At 32.6% G+C, this 18,204-nt stretch overlaps 1 protein-coding gene across 2 annotated transcripts in view; it reads left to right on the plus strand.

Moving 5' to 3' along the window:
* LOC132719932 (neurogenic locus notch homolog protein 1-like) overlaps nucleotides 1-18,204 on the plus strand; it is a 109,510-nt gene that overhangs the window by 22,119 nt on the left and 69,187 nt on the right. For both annotated transcript variants that reach the window (XM_060703891.1, XM_060703890.1), the window contains exon 3: nucleotides 17,781-17,917. In XM_060703891.1, coding sequence (XP_060559874.1) covers nucleotides 17,781-17,917 — 137 coding nt within the window. The remainder of the gene's footprint in view (nucleotides 1-17,780; nucleotides 17,918-18,204) is intronic.

An 18,204-nucleotide genomic window follows, 5' to 3' on the forward strand; every position in this document is an offset into this window, starting at 1 on the left:
ACAAAGTTGTTAGTCTAGTTGTGCACTGTCCGTCTGTCTGTCCGTCTGTCACAAAATTTGTCCCAACATGAAATTGGCCATCATGAGGCGACACATGTGATTACTGATCGCTCTTGTTTTACAACAGATGCCTCTTTATTTTTTATACCTTCCCCTTGACACTGACATCCCCCCAACCACCCCAACCTCCACCCCCCAAAAAATCCCAACCCCCATGCTTCTTCAACTTAAATCTTTTAGATGGCATTTTAAATGTATGTCTGGTATATTGTTACCCCATTAATAATACATCAAATGACAAAACTCTATACCTCACACTTTTGATAACATACATTCTTCTTCTGGAGAAGTTGCGCATGGACCTTTCAGAAGTACATTAAACAGACATTTGGTAATCAAATTCAAATGAAATATACAGAAATATTTAAGAATTCATTCAGTTGTATAGGGAATGATGATAATGTTATCACATGCAGTTGAGATTTTAAATGGAAGGAAGCCACAGTATCATAAAAACTTGTTGACATTTTATTGTACCCGCCATAAATGGAGCAAAGTGTTATCATCATCATAAAGTTAACTGATAATATGCACTCATCTTGTTGATTTTACTGTCAAAATCACTGATTATCACATCGGAGAAAGCAAAAATGTGTCTAGGCTTATAGTAAAGTTAAACAATTGAGAAAACTTGACATGAGTCTAGCACAGATCACGTCCTGTGTAAATGTTTAAATTGAGTGAAAATATAGACTTTATCGCTGGTTAACGATCCAAATAAGAGGTGGATTATAGTCGTCTGTATTATAAAATAAACATGACTGGCATTTCGATTATTTTCTATGATATGTAAGAATTCCATGTGCATGACATTGGTAGTGAAATTAGTTCGATCAAGATTTGAATTTAGTGTTTAATTCTGTTTAAAAATTGTTGAACTCTTAATTTTGACTTAAACCATTTCTGACCCTTAGCCCACTGGTGGCAACCAGTTATACCTATAATGTGACCAGTGTAGACCAAGAGATCAGCTGGCAGATCTGTGCCGTCTGCATGGTCATTGTCTGCACTGCTGTGATTCAATTGATCAGTACATATTTTGAAAATTTTCATAAACACGTTGAATGATTTTGTTCAGATAGAAAAATAGACAAGTCCATTTAAGATCTTTAGTTTGTTACGGATTAATGTTAATGATTATTGTCCATATTTGAATTTTTAAGGCTTTTTACTGTACAAAACGTGTAGCATTGAAATAGAGACTTTGATAAGTCAGCTGGTAAATATTTTGCCGCAACCCTAGTCACGTTTCAGCATCTTATGCAAACTGCTTCGTTAAAATTTTTTTTGCATTTGACTCACAATTTCAGGGCATGGTATTACTTTCCATGACCTTTCTAGGTGGCAAATTGTTCAAGTTTTTATCATGCTGTAGCTATATTTGTATTGGAATGATATATAAATATAATAATTGAATCATATGGGTGTTTTTTTATTTTTTCATGATGACTGATGCTGTAGAAATGCATATCATGGTGCTAGAGAAAAAAAAACTGCCAACGATATGCAAATCAGCAATAAACTTTCAGTAATGGAAAACAACAATTATTCCTGGCGTTACAGATTTATATATAGATCAACATTCTTCGATAAATTTATAAAACAGCACTGTAATGACTCTACTTAAAGAGCCAAATTAAGCACCATGAATTCAATACAGGAAAATTTTCAACATGATTTTTTCATTGTACCAATTTCTTCACGATGAATCATTAAATGATTTCGGAGATCTGTTTTGTGTGAAATTGATGGAATCGGGGGATTCTTACCTGCAAACATACTTATAGATATGACGAAATGCGGAAGACGCCTTTGTTTGTTGCATTACCTTTGTAAAATCCATGTTGCAATAAAAATAAAGCTGTCGTAATTAGTATGATGAGATTTTATGCCTAAAGGAATATGATAAATTGTTCAAATTGTAAACATATTTCTTAAATAAATCATAATATAGCACTAAATTTCTGGAACTTTTTTTCTTTTTCGCAGGATCAAAATTGATAACTGACATTGCAGCTGGTGGTAGATAAACAATTTTTCAGATTAACAATTTTTCTCGGTTTTTACTTGCATCTTAAACTATGTGCAAGATATTGCCTCATTTTTGCTAGAAGGTTAGTTATGCAAAGTAATTAAAACAAACTTAATGTTATGTTGATGAAAGACCAAGTGGTAGGGGCTTTAGGCTTCAAATCACAGTTTTTTTCTTGCTGTGCATTAGGAATAGTTACGGACATAAAAAAATTTCATGCAAAGATTTATTATTATCAGTCTGTCCAATCAGCTTGCAAGAAATCTGTGGTTTAAAAAAAGGTGTAAAATTTTCCCGGAAGCCCGAATTTATATTTTTCCACCATTTAAAAATTTGAGCATCCATGGGTTTAAAAATGGTTTAAAGGGGGGGTTTTTCCAAAAAACTTGCCCCTTTAAACCCCGACTGGGGGCCCGGGATCTGGGCCCCTTCGAATTCTTTTTAAAAGTTTAGAAATTATAAAAACTTTGTTTGGGTTTACTTTTGGTGACCATTTGTGCTTTAAATTTAAAGCACAAAAGTGTACCAAAAGGGGCTTATATGGTCAAAAGAACCCCGGACTTGTGGTTTTCAATAAAAACCAAAAAAAAAGAAACACAAAAAAAAAAGATAAACCCGGAAAAATTTATGGGAAAAATTTTTACCCATGCCACCCTTTAATAATTGACTTCACTTTAAAATAAAATAAAGCAAAAGGAATATGGTTCAAAATATTCTTAACATTTTGATGATAATTAATCGTTTAAACATTTCATTTGAAGTCACTATTGTTGATCTATGAAATGGTGTTTTTTTCCCAATGTTTACATCGTCTTATTTACCAATTTTAATATAATAGCAATCTGATCAATATCCTGTGATTTGAAAACAATATTTCTAAACCCTGGAAAAAAAACTTTTCAGACTGGAGCAAATATTTATAGAAATTGCGAATATTTTATTGTATATCTATAATAATGTGGAATAAAGGTTCGCTGTTGTTATGGAATGATTTATAATTACACCATGAAACCCTTTTACTGTTACGGCATAAATGCTATGTAAATTTTGTTTGTTTGTATTTTATTTATAAGGGGGATGTTATATTAAAATAACTATTAAACCAGTTCTTTAACGTAAAGTTATGTTTCAAGGCCTTTAATACACTTTGTTTTTATGAAGAAAAGAGAACTGTGTCAATATTTATGTTAGAAGATTTTGTTTGATTTTTGATAACTTTGCAAACATCTTCTTTTATGTTTTGCGACCTTTGGCTTAGTTAAGAATTCGTTAGATTATTTATTATGTTTCATAATGTATAGAAATAGGGAAAGACGATGGAATAAAAGGGAAACAATGAGTTAAATAAATACTGATTTTATAATTATTATTTGTTTATACAATTACTATTATTTACTATTGAGATATTTTTTTATTTACATGAAATTATTTACTTGGATATACAGCTTTGTTAGAATTCAGTTCTATTTAAATGATAGAAAAAAATATTTTCTTTTAATGCTTGTTTACTTACCTTGTAACATAATTTCACAATTTTTGAGTCACACCTAAACTGTGGTTGCTGAAGAGGTCATAGGTTATAAGACAATTTTTCAGTATTTTTGTAAGGTGGTTTGGGCACCTGGAGCCAGTTCACTAAATATAATTTGCCATATTGCTACATGTATTTCTATCATTTCCATCCAGCAATCTTTGATGTCATTTAAGGTCATGCATATTTTTACAATTTTTACCGACTGTCCTCTGAAGCTGTGCATTTGGAACAGAAGAACATTTGATCAACAAAGTTCTAAACAAAACTTGTCAGTAAAATTGAATCAAACCAAACCATTGACCTTGTCAATTACTCTCTTTGTTTTGTGTTCGTTGGATGTTGAAAGTTGCTGGTGTTTTGATAGAGGAATGTATAATTAGATCAAATGAAGCTTATAATGTCTGACACACTGTTAATGTTACCGTAGAAACATCTACAACATCTACTCTCAGGTATTTTCCTTCTCCATGTGTACTCCCTCCAAATACATTAACCTTAGTAACCCAGAAAATGCCAAGGAAAAATTTGAAAAACAGATTCACTTTGCCCGGATTCGGAAGTCTTGATTAATACATGATCAGTTTTCATGTACACTGATTTAGTGTAAAAAAATGAAAACACTCACTTGGCAGGCTCTCAGTTTGGAACTTTTAGAATTGTCCAATTTTAAGTTAGGTTACTCCAAGAAATTATGCAGCTTGCAGTAGTTGTAATAAATGTCATCAGGTCACAGTGCTTGATGAACTGGTGGGGTGAATTTACCTACCAGTATTGTTGTTTACATGTTTAGAACAGTGTTCCCAAAGGTATTCTCAGGGGTAAACCTTCACTATCATAATATTATTACATGTGCAAGAATTCTTAAAAGCTGTGGTGCCACAGTATAGACTGAAAACAAGTTCATCCTTGTGGCTGAGGGGTTGCCTTTACTGGTTGAGGCATCAGAATGGCAGCCACTGTTTATCCCTGCGTGATCATAAGAGTGGACTAAATGGGTATGAATAATTGGAGTCTATGAATCTCTTAGCTCCAACAGGTGAGGTGGTTTTGATCCCTGGTGTTGCTTTAAGTTTCTAACACCCGAGGGTTACAGCTGAAATCATTTTTCCTGTTTTGGCGCCATAAGACCTAAACTGTGTTGGTGTGTTGTAAAACCAAACAAACAAAAAACATCAGCAAAAAACTGAAAAAAAGTAAGAAATGACATAATCCAAAAATTACAATTTATTTGGCACTAAAAATCAAAAAGAAACAAAAAGAGAATTGTTACAGTAAATAAAAAAACAAACAGGAAATAGAAGTATTTGTCTGATTTTATCATTTCTGTTGTCTGCAAATGTTACATAGTTACTGTATCAAGTTCAAAGCTGAAAAAATTCTTACTAGCTGATTATTTAGCTAGAATTTCTTCTTGGGGGCGTGCTTGATTGATATCATATGTTTAACCTTACTAAGAATAAGTTGTGGAAAAAATTTGTAAGTGGAATCAAAGATTGTTACAACATCAGAAGTTTATAGTATTTACTCCAAGAATAAATTGCCTGTTGATACTTCATATATACATAATGATAGATGGCAGATAACAAAATGTCCCGGTGGGCCGGTTGTGGGGCCGGTTGAGAATTTCATAGAAACAGTATTGTAAAGCCACGAATTCGTGACCAACTACTAGTATTTCAATTTAGATATTAATTTAAGCATGTAAATATTTTATAATGTAAATTTGATATTCTTCTTTAGAATAAATTAGAATAAGAATCGATGCTGGAATGAAATCTTTGATAGTTAGTCTTAACATATGTATTATTATTTTAAAGTATTTGCTATATAAGTCGAATAACATCTTATTGACTTTTTTTTGAATTTTGCACAGAAATTTCGATAAAATCTATGATTATTTGATAGTTTAATTTAACACTGTTGTACATTAACAAACATTTATAGTTGGATGAGACCTACAGTTACAATTCATTTTCAATAACATTATTTTGACAGTAGCAGCTGTTGCCAGAAATGAGGTAATAATAATTTTTGGGTTGAGTAGAAGATTTGAACCAGTCTGTATCATTATACAGGTAATGAAACAGTTGTCGAGGGCAACAGATGGAGTAAGGTAAATAAAACCGTAAACAAAATATCTTTTGAAGGTAAACTGTAGAAAAAATAAGATTTTGTGACCTTTCCAGGTCATAGGTTAATAGAATTTTGACATTTTGTTAAATATTTTTGAATGATGGTGTAACCATGAAATTAATCCATAGTAACAAAAGGTTTTGTTGACATTTTACAATGTTTAGTTAGGTTTGTTTCATTTTCAAATTGCATAGGGATTTTCTATGATATTTGAATGACATGTGTAACTCTGGCTTGACCGAACATGCACATTGTACTGGTCATTATGAGTGACCGGTCAATCGTGACCAGCTGCACGATACCATCTGTCCACCACCGGACATTTGTTAACGCGTCATTTGAAATCCTGTCATAAAACATTATAAAAATCAGGTGTAAAATTTTGGCATTTTAACTATGTTCTGGCACTGTATTTAATACAGAGCAAAACAGTCGAATATTTTATTTAGCAGTTATAATTTTTTTTCACCGAAGTAAATTCAGGTCAAATCTATTATACTATTATGCATACAAATTATAGGGTGTCATATTTAATGCAAGTTCTCATCTATTGTGAAGTAATTGTTGTTAAATTGAAGGAGAACTTACAAATAATTATTTTGAACTTAAATATTTGGCCTTATAGAATTACACACACGCACACATAGTAATGGCTTACATAAATGACTGTTAAATTTAGAATATTTTTGTATTCTGGTGAAAAAAAAAATTATGTTAAAAAGTATTAAAGATCCAATAATAATATAAGATGATTTAAATTAAAATCAGCTATTATATTATAACAATTAAATGATATTCATTTAACATTGCTGCCACATGTTTATTCATGTATATAGTGTTATTTGTTTTCCATATAAAATTTTTTTCCATATAAATTACTTACTGTAAATTTGAAGTTGAATTTTGATGCACATTTCCATATGAAAGTTATATAAGATAGATAAAAATAAGTTTTCAATTTTCCTATAAACACTTGACTTGTTGCAAATGAAAGTGATCCAGTATTATAGAGTCCAGGCCAGCCGGCACTTAGGTGTGCAGTTTGACCATAGTGCAGTTTTACCAACCTGACTCGAATTATAAATTTACATCCAGACATCCCCAAAATTGATAATGGATGGTTCCAAAAATGGAAGTTGGACAAGTCCATTTATGAAATTCTGGAGGTTGAGAATTGAACATCACAGCATTAATTTATTAAATATAACTTAATTTTTTTTATTTTAATTAATAAATGATTACTGAAATGTCATTTACTGTTATTTAAGGTAAATTATTTCATGCATAATTAGCATAATTAAAATTCACAGCATTTTGGTAAAGTAAAGATTGTTTGATCATTTCTTTATTAAATTGTTGAAGTTTTTGCCGGTGTTAAGGATTTTGCTCTTAAGTGCCGGACTACTTTTTTTGCTAGTTTAAATGCGTGTAAAGCTATATCGTTTATCATGAAGAGTGTGGATTGTCAATGATTTATCTGTTTTTATCTTGGATTTATAAACCCTCTATCAATATTTAACAATCTGAAATATAGGGTCATATTGAAATGTTTGGCCATTGTTTTTCTTTACGGTGTGCCGAACTTATGCTGAATACAAACTGTTGATTCAATAAAACCTTTCAAAAAAAAATTCATAATTTTTTTTTTTCGCTATTTCTCAAGTTTGATTTTAAATCTGTTGATTTGAATAGTTTGTTTTTTCATTTGAGTCACGGGTAATGTTGGAGTGTACAGGTATTTGTTCAGCGTAAAAGCACCGGAAAACCGTTAGACGTTTTAAACCATCTGTCATTTTCGATACACCTGTATGCAAATTAGGGAGCCTATCGTTCTTTTTTTCAGTCCCACAATGCCCTGTTAGTAAATATTTGCATATCTCTGAACTTTTGATGATGCACTTATTTGATTGTTTCTGCGTGTCATTCCCACAGACAGAAAAGTAAATGGCATTGAAAGAGATGTATTATTAGTAATTGATACAAAGGAATTTGAGAGATTAAGACACCTAAGGACGGACTGATAATCTGTGATTATCGTTATATAGTTACACGTAATTTTGATGACTGTATCTCAATGTATATGTACGAGATTTACCCAGACAGTGGGACAGATGCATGGGTCTTACCTATTAAAAATTCACTGCTATAACGTCTTATTTCTTTCAGTTTTGTTTGTCAAGTTAATTTGTTATTACATCAAACCAGTGAATGTTGTTTGAAGACTTTCATTGAAATTATGTTCATTTCTGGTACATGTAGGTTTAGTAATTTTATCTCCAGGCAGGTGCTAAAAAAAATTGTGAAAAAGTGTTCTTATACAAAAAAGGTTTTTCACATATCACTTCAGTTCAATGACACCTTTCATGATTGTGCAGTCTTCTCCAAATTTGTAGCTTCTAAACAATATTTTTTTTTATTTGCCTAGTAATTTTGAGAAATGATTCAAATATAAAATGCAAAAATCATTTATGTCATTATTGTAAGAAAATGATAGAAATGTAATTACAAAAAATGAATTCAGTACCAGTACATGTATTTTGTAATCGTAGTCAAACATTACTATGCCACTGTTTTAATTTTTCAGGTCAAAAATCATTTTAAATTGTACAGTACATGTATTTTAAATAATTAAAAATTTTATATGACGTAAAAGTCTTCCAGACTGATAATTTTAATTAAAAAGAAATAAAAAAAAATGTATGCAGCATTGTTTATTTCAAAAAAACAAAACAAATAAAACAAACTTATGTAGCAATTATTACCGATAAGACGGGCTTTTATTTTCATATATCAAAACCTAATAGTTCCACCCATCCATTAAAGTCAAAGAATCAATCGGCGAACAATCTCCTTTAAAATAAAAATTGCTGAGATTTACTTTCAATTTATCCGACATTAATAGAAATAATGTGGTAACGCAAGCATCATTTGAAGTCGCGATTATTCAATTTTGCAATATCGTACTGTGTTTTGTTTTCTTAAAAGCCTTGGGAATGGTTTATCGACTTTTAAATGGAGACAGATTTTTAAAGAAGTTTGGGACATGTGCTCCTGGAGGACTCATCAAATTTAAGGCTCCCTTCATTTAATTAGGGATTTCTTTGAATCCAATTAGGGGTTAGTTCCTAGACAGCTTTTGATTTAGAGGGTGTGGGAAATCTTAATGATCTTGGTGCTTATGTATATAACATGATAGTCAGACAGGACATGTACTTTTTTCGAAGTTGCTAATTATAATCAAGTTATCAAAATTCGGTGATTTTGTCCGTGTTGTTGAAAATGTTAAATACGATAATACCATCATGTAAATTAGCTTTTCGATGTTGTCATTAAAACAAAATGAAGTTAGTTTTCTTGTTTTTGAATGGCTCTAGCTAACTGGCATTCTAGTGTTTTGGAACACTATATTAAACAAATAAAGCATCAACAAAAATGCATTTGCTGCTGATGTTTAGTAAAGTAGGCTTCAGATTACTTTTAACCCTTATTATGCTAACTGTCTTAAAACTTGTCCATCATTTAATCTGGACCAAATCAATCATCTTTTTTCAAAGTGTGTACAAATAAGCAAACAGTACTGACCATGATCGGACTATGCATGCCAGTTAATCTCTGTCTGTACTGGTTACATGGGTAAATTTATTTGCCTCTAGTAGGCATAGGGTTAAATGCTTATGAACTGTAAAGAAGGCAAATATGATCATCTTAGTGCAGTAAGGGGTTAAATCCATTTAAATTTAATAGGAGTTAACCAGTTATTGCTTTAAGGTGATGAATATCATGTCAGTAGAAGATTAGTGAAAGCTGTACAATATGTACAAAAAAACACTGTTGTTTGCACCTAACATGTTATGTTGGTGAAAGTGCGAAATGTTTCCTCTCTCGACAACATATTGTTCCTAGCAAATGATGCAATGTCTATTTATATGCATGTTATCTATTAAAATGCGCGCCCACAACTATGCAGTGATAGGCTTTCTTTTTTTATTCCAAGGTCTTTTGGGAGAATCTTTGAAAAAATCGTTCACATGTGTTTTACATTACAACATTTGAGAAACAACCCACGCGTAATGTCATGTAGGCTCTGTAAGTCTTTGATTATAATAAAGAAAAAAAAAAGCGATAGCATACTTGAGTTAATATTACTCTACGCGTGGCTTTACTGAGATACTCCTTCTTTGATAATATTGTGTAAAAAAAGTTACGTACTTGAGTTAACAGAGCATCATGCAGAGTTTTTACCGAACCTTATTTTTCACGACCCAAGGTCCTTATAACTTATATTTAAGGAGTGTTCTTCTAACGTGTCGTGTCTTAGTACGGCACCTTCAAACATAACAAACAATGTAGCATAATGAACATTAAAAGAACCTTATTTTTCACGACCCAAGGTCCTTATACCTTATATTTAAGGAGTGTTCTTCTAACGTGTCGTGTCTTAGTACGGCACCTTCAACTGTAAGAAACAATGTAGCATAATGAACATTAAAAGAAAATACGCTCAATACATATGTTTTTTGTAACAAAGCCATATTTCAAAGTGTAAATTAGTGTTAGGGTTGAAACAATGATTAATATCAATCTTGTATTAGTTCTGATTCAATCTTGGAACGAGATTCAAGAATTTTAAATAAAAATATATATAATATCCTGATTTAATCAGCAATTTTGTACACTTTATTTTTTCTAATAACGTATATTGAATACTTTAGTTTGGACGAACAATTCAACAGTCATCGGTACAGTTTATGATTTGAAACAAAGTCGCTCATCTTTCATCGGTGTTATTGTAATTTATCGGCCCAAGGTTTTGTAAGAAATAATAATTAACGTCGAAAATTAACAAAGAATGCTCTGTGGAATACAGTTGGTTATCAGTCGCCAATTTAATCAAATGTTGTGTCATTGTTTTGAAATCTTGATATAATTTTGCGTATCCGGTTACGCGGACAAAGGTATAAATTGAATATGCCGATATATCATATCAAATTATGGTGTAATTTATTCAGGGTGTGATAATGACTGGTATATAATAATGAATCGTACAATATGATTATTATCGGTTTAACTTATCAGTAATGGTATAGTTTTACTGAATGAGATTTTGAAGTACATTTTAAACACTTGTACATATAAATTTTTATCATTCAAGTTTTAGGTATGTTTTGAAATCTTTTTGTTCTTGATAATATTTATCTAACCGAGCCAAGTTAGTTTATCACAAGCAAAGGAGACTGAAGTATTTTTCGTTATTTCAAAATAAACGGGTCAGTGTAAATTTTATAAACACGTTTTTATATGATGATATGGTAAAATTATCTGAAATTCAATCTTTTATAGGTAAAAATATTTTGTTAAATTTTGATACTTGTGCAGCTGATCTATGAAAAAACATTTGAATCAAGTTGATCTAGTTTTTCTTGATTCATTTAAAAGTAAAAGTTAAAAAGGTATCAAGGTGATGGTAAAATTGTAAGGTTGAAACTGGGGGAGTTTGTATGAAGAGGCGAGGAATGCAAAATGCACGAATGGCTGCGTTTGTGCGTGAAATCAATTGTTCGATAATTACAGCCTAGCCGAGTGTTGGGTTGAAAGTCCTTTAACATCACTGAATAGAGAATTTAACATTTTACACATGAATTGCGGCAGAAAATGACATTGAATTCAAACTCCTTGTAATTTGTGAATCCTCTACGGGGAGCTAAATATCGAAGGTGAGGAAGGATTAAACTAGGGCTCCAGGGGACAAAATAACGCCTGTCTCCATTTGTCTTAACGTCCATTAGGTGGCACATTAGTTGCCGAATGACAAAAGGTTGGGGTTGTGATTGTAACCTCGGCACATAACATCCGCTCTTAAAATGTGAATGAACTATCTTACAGCTAATATCTAGGTTGTACTATATATGTTAGCTTTTTCACCCAAAAAGCCTGCTGGCAGCAACTGCTTGTACCCGTGCATCCAGTGCAAACAAAAATCAGTCGGCATGTCTAAGTACCCGTGCATCCAGTGTAAACTGAAATCAGTCTGCATGTCTAAGTACCCATGCATCCAGTGCAAACCAAAATCAGTTGGTACATCTATGTACCCATGCGTCCAGTGCAGGCATGTCTAAGTTCCCATGTGTCCAGTGCAGGCATGTCTAAGTTCCCATGTGTCCAGTGCAGGCATGTCTAAGTAACCATGTGTCCAGTGCAGGCATGTCTAAGAACCCATGTGTCCAGTGCAGGCATGTCTAAGTTCCCATGTGTCCAGTGCAGGCATGTCTAAGTTCCCATGTGTCCAGTGCAGTCATGTCTAAGTAACCATGCGTCCAGTGCAGGCATGTCTAAGTTCCCATGTGTACAGTGCAGGCATGTCTAAGTTCCCATGTGTCCAGTGCAGACATGTCTAAGTACCCATGTTTCCAGTGCAGGCATGTCTAAGTAACCATGCGTCCAGTGCAGGCATGTCTAAGTACCCATGTGTCCAATGCAGGCATGTCTAAGTTCCCATGTGTCCCGTGCAGGCATGTCTAAGTTCCCATGTGTCCAGTGCAGGCATGTCTAAGTTCCCATGTGTCCAGTGCAGGCATGTCTAAGTAACCATGCGTCCAGTGCAGGCATGTCTAAGTAACCATGCGTCCAGTGCAGGCATGTCTAAGTTCCCATGTGTCCAGTGCAGGCATGTCTAAGTAACCATGTGTCCAGTGCAAGCATGTCTAAGTACCCATGCCTCTAGTGCAGACCAAGATCAATCGGGGCACATATATGCCTTCTAGCCATGCCATTCAGTACTTATTTAGAAATTTTCCATCTAAAATTTAATGATGAATGGTTTTGTATATGCAGGATGATAAATGAACATTAAATATATTTAGCATGGTTAGGACTAGGTCTTCAATTTCAGCTAGCAGCCCTGGATCATTTCAATTTTGTTTTTGCATTTCACTTTTGTGTTGCACACCAATGTGGATTAAAGTCCCACAAGTGCAGTTATTTTATGTCTAGAATTAAGCAAACAAATCTCATTCAGTTGAAAGAAATGATGAAAAATCATAAAATATATCGACACTGTTTCCGTAATGGAATCTTCTTTTTTGTTTCAAAGAAATATTTCACAGGAAACAATTTTCAAGTGTTTATTTTGTGATAAGTCAGTCTATTTAGATTGTTGTATGTATTTTTGTTGGATTGAGTTTCAGTTTTCCCAGGTGTTAAGATTTGATATATTAAGGGATTATTTACATGACATATGTTTATAAATTTTCCATTTCCTAAAGCCTTAAATTACAGAATAAATTCCAGAAATAAATAAAATTGATACTGCACTTATTCTTATTTCCATTAGTACAGTAAGCTCTATATTGATATGTTTTATCTACATGAGTGTATGTATCATGTCTAGATCCATATGAGTGTATGTATCATGTCTAGATCCACATGTGTGTATCATATCTAGATCCATGTGTGTTTATGCATTGTGTCTATATCCACATGTGTGTACATGATGTAGGTATCATTTTTAGATTCACATGTGTATATGTATTGTTTTTAGATCCATGTGTGTGTATGTATTATGTCTAGATCCATGTATGTAGTTGTATTATGTCTAGGTCCATGTGTATGTATCATGTCTAGATCCATGTATGTAGTTGTATTATGTCTAGGTCCATGTGTATGTATTATGTCTAGATCCATGTATGTAGTTGTATTATGTCTAGGTCCATGTGTATGTATCATGTCTAGATCCATGTATGTAGTTGTATTATGTCTAGGTCCATGTGTATGTATTATGTCTAGATCCATGTATGTAGTTGTATTATGTCTAGGTCCATGTGTATGTATCATGTCTAGATCCATGTATGTAGTTGTATTATGTCTAGGTCCATGTGTATGTATTATGTCTAGATCCATGTATGTAGTTGTATTATGTCTAGGTCCATGTGTATGTATTATGTCTAGATCCATGTATGTAGTTGTATTATGTCTAGGTCCATGTGTATGTATCATGTCTAGATCCACATGCATGTGTATGTATCTTTTCTAGATCCATATGTGTTTCTGTATCATGTCTAGGTCCATGTGTATGTATCATGTCTACAGCCATGTGTGTTGTTGTATCATGTCTAGGTACATGTGTATGTATCATGTCTACATCCATGTGTGTTATTGTATCATGTCTAGGTCCATGTGTATGTATCATGTCTAGGTCCATGTGTATGTATCATGTCTACAGCCATGCGTGTTGTTGTATCATGTCTAGGTCCATGTGTATGTATCATGTCTAGGTCCATGTGTATGTATCATGTCTACAGCCATGTGTGTTGTTGTATCATGTCTAGGTCCATGTGTATGTATCATGTCTAGGTCCATGTGTATGTATCATGTCTAGGTCCATGTGTATGTATCATGTCTACAGCCATGTGTGTTGTTGTATCATGTCTAGGTCCATGTGTATGTATCATGTCTACATCCATGTGTGTTATTGTATCATGTCTAGGTCCATGTGTATGTATCATGTCTAGATCCACATGCATGTGTATGTATCATGTCTACATCCATTTGTATGTATGTATCATTCTTCATTTTTTGTACATATTTGATGAATCCACTTTTCTTAGTAAAGTAAGTCATGTCTATACTATATTAAGAATGTTACAAGGTTAAGTAGTAAAACTTTGTGCAAACAGAACAGCCTTGGAACTGAGAGAAAAACTTGTACTTACCTTTGGGTATTAGCCAGATGGCAATAAATATCAGGATCAGTTAATATCTCTGAATGCAGGCAAAAATGCCACCAGTATAGTTCCAGGCCAGGGTCTTACAATTTCTGTATACTCAAGGCTTATTCTGTCATTCAACATTTTAGACGTTCACTAGAATTTTATTAAAGGAGCAGCACTGAAGTGCAAAAAAATAACAACATTTAATTTAAAAATCTTACTTTGATCAACCGGATCACTTGAAATAGAAAAAAGTATAAAAAAGATATAGAAATAAAAACAGAATTTAATTAATATTTGGTGTGATTCTTGGTCTGATTTAATGTGAAATAAACATTGAAAAGCATAGTTCAAACAATAATTTTACGGTGCCTAAATCAGAGTTCAAACGATGATCTTAAAGTGCCTAAATCAGAGTCTAAACAATGATCTTAAAGTGCCTAAATCAGAGTTCAAACGATAACCTTACAGTGCCTAAATCAGAGTTCAAACGATAACCTTACATTGCCTAAATCAGAGTTCAAACGATAACCTTACATTGCCTAAATCAGAGTTCAAACGATAACCTTACATTGCCTAAATCAGAGTTCAAACAATAACCTTACATTGCCTAAATCAGAGTTCAAACAATAATCTGACAGTGCCTAAATCAGAGTTCAAACAATAACCTTACAGTGCCTAAATCAGAGTTCAAACAATAACCTTACAGTGCCTAAATCAGAGTTCAAACGATAACCTTACATTGCCTAAATCAGAGTTCAAACAATAACCTTACAGTGCCTAAATCAGAGTTCAAACGATAACCTTACAGTGCCTAAATCAGAATACAAACAATAACCTTACATTGCCTAAATAAGAGTTAGAACAGTGATTTTACAGTACCTAAATCAGGGGTCAAATGATAATCTTACAGTGCCTAAATCAGAAATCAAACATTGATCTTACAGTGCAAAAATCAGAGTCTAAACAATGATCTCAATAATCTTACAGTGCCTAAATCACAGAAACTATACAATAATATTACAGTGCCTAAATCAGAGTTCAAATGATAAACATAATTATAATGCCTAAAATCAGAGGTCTTTAAATGAGGTTTACTGCGCATAAATATATTTAAAATGGATAATCATGTTGATAATTGATCTATTGTTATATGGCTACTATTTTTTTAATATTACCTTGAAGACACAGAAGTAGAGGAGAGAAAAAACAACATGAAATACCAGTAATGTTTAGAGCAGCAAGTTAGTTGCTCTGTGAGTTTTTTGTCTTGTCTTTGTCAGAACAACATCGTAAATTTTATAGATCTGTAGGAGAACTCAATGAAAATACTAAACATTCCATTACAGTAAATATGTAGCCATTATAGAACATGTCAAGTAGGATAATGAGTTGTTGTGTCTGCGGTAATAACCGTTTATTGTACAATTATATACAGTTATTACCTCGAGAATGGTTTATCTAATAGATGAATTAAATCATAGAAACTATACTAGAAGGCAAAGAAATTACCCCAGCTTTAGTTGTTGGTAACATTCTAAATGTCACTAAGGCAGTTTATATGGAAATTATATCTCTGCACACTTTACAAATTACATGAAACACATTCCAGAAGGAGAAAGATAAAAAATGTTTAGTGGTAAGGGGAGTAACTCAAATAAATATTTGTAGTACTTTAATAGTAATCTCCCTTGAGTAAATAAAAAAAATGTTTCTAATAAAATTGGTTTGTTCTAAAATTGTCTTTACTCAATTCTGCTTTTGAGAGGACTAAATTAAATATAAATAAAGGATGTTCCTAAATAAAATTTAGAAATGTCATTGTATAAAAACTAAGAATACTCTGCTATGCAATTGTTTGATATTTTCATGCATATAACAGTTTGAAAGACTTCCCCTAAAATTTTGTGTATTGGCTGAATTTAGAAGAAAGTAGTCCAGCAAAAAACCAGTGAAACAGCAAAAAACCAGTGAAAATACAGAAAAAATGTGACACTGCAGTGAAAATAAATTTTTTACAGAGAAAATACAGAAAATGAAAATATGCATTTATTAGTCCCCTACCGGTTTACCGGAGGGGACTTTAGGTTTACCCTCCGTCCGTCTGTCCGTCTGTCCGTCCGTCAGTCCGTCTGTCCGTCCGTCAGTCCGTCCGTCCACAAAACTGGATCCCGCGATAATGCAAAAAGTACTGAAAATATTTTAATGAAACTTGATATATGGATAGATGGCAGTATGGAGATTATGCACGTCTTTTTCTTTTCTTCCTATGTTGAAAATTCTGGTTGCTATGGCAACAAATAGACTGAAAATATGGCAAATTTTACACATAACCTGGATCCCGCGATAATACAAAAAGTACTGAAAATATTTTTATGAAACTTGATATATGGATAGATGACAGTATGGAGATTATGCACGTCTTTTTCTTTTCTTCCTATGTTGAAAAATTCTGGTTGCTATGGCAACAAATAGACTGAAAATATGGCAAATTTTACACATAACCTGGATCCAGTGATAACACAAAAAGTACTGAAAATATGTTTATGAAACTTGACATATTGGTAGATGGCAGTATGGAAATTATGCACATCCTTTTTTATCTTCCTATGTTGAAAATTCTGGTTGCTATGGCAACAAATAGACTGAATTTCAAGATTTCTGATTCTAGTTTTTAAGTTTTTTCACTATAAGTTCTTTATTTCTTAAGGTATTTTCTTCAAACTTTAAATATAAGTTGCTTGTCATCAACCACATCATATGTGACAAGGTTTACAACTCTAGCACAAAAATTATCAGAATTACCTCCCTTGAACTTAAAATTTTCATTAAAAAAACATTGTTTTTTTTAATATCTTCTTTTTCTGAATGTATCTACTTCAAACTTCATATAAATGTTTCTTATTGTCACTCAACATTTGTGAGTGTTCAATACTCTAACAAGACTATTAGGGAGAATTATGCCCCTTTTGAACTTAGACTTTTTTTGAGAAATTGGTAATTTTTACTCCAACTTCTTCAATCATGATAGGATTTTAAAAATGTTATATTTTGATAACAGGGATGTTTAAAAAATAACTTTAGAGTGTCCGTCTGTCTGTACATAAAAACTGTTTCCTGTGATCACTTTTAAAGAACTTTTTCAACAAATTTACTTAAAATAGGAACCTAAGTGAATGGCCAATGGCCCTTCAGAATGTTGCTTGGGCTCTTACCGGTAGGGGACTTATGGATTGCTTGCAATACTATGATAATTGCTTGTTTCAACAGTATTTCATTTATAACTGTAAAATAAAATATGCTATCTATTTTTCAGATGTGGTACACACTATGTAGGAGATTATTGTCAACACGTTAACCCATGTATAGGAACAGTGTGTAAAAACAATGCAACATGTCAAGTTAGTACCCCATCCTTGAACCACTATACTGCTGAATGTATTTGTCAACCAGGTATGTATGAGGGGGTGGAGGGGGAGGGGGCTAAGCGGGTGGACAGCGGGGTGGGGGGGAGTCAGAAAATATGTAGATATTTTTTTTCTATGAAATGAAATCAAATTTCAATGAAGATTCAAAATTAAAATATACTACATATCAATATTTGTTACATAATCTTTGAAAATTTTATTAAAATAAATTACAAAATAATGTTGAAGCCATGACAGATTGTGAAACATACATAACCCACAACACGGACCATGTCAGATTTACACACAGAAGTAACATGCAGTGAACGTTAT

The sequence above is a fragment of the Ruditapes philippinarum genome, unplaced genomic scaffold, assembly GCF_026571515.1.
Source record: "Ruditapes philippinarum isolate M1 unplaced genomic scaffold, ASM2657151v2 ctg1886_1_1_1_1, whole genome shotgun sequence".
In the NCBI taxonomy this organism is placed as follows: domain Eukaryota; kingdom Metazoa; phylum Mollusca; class Bivalvia; order Venerida; family Veneridae; genus Ruditapes; species Ruditapes philippinarum.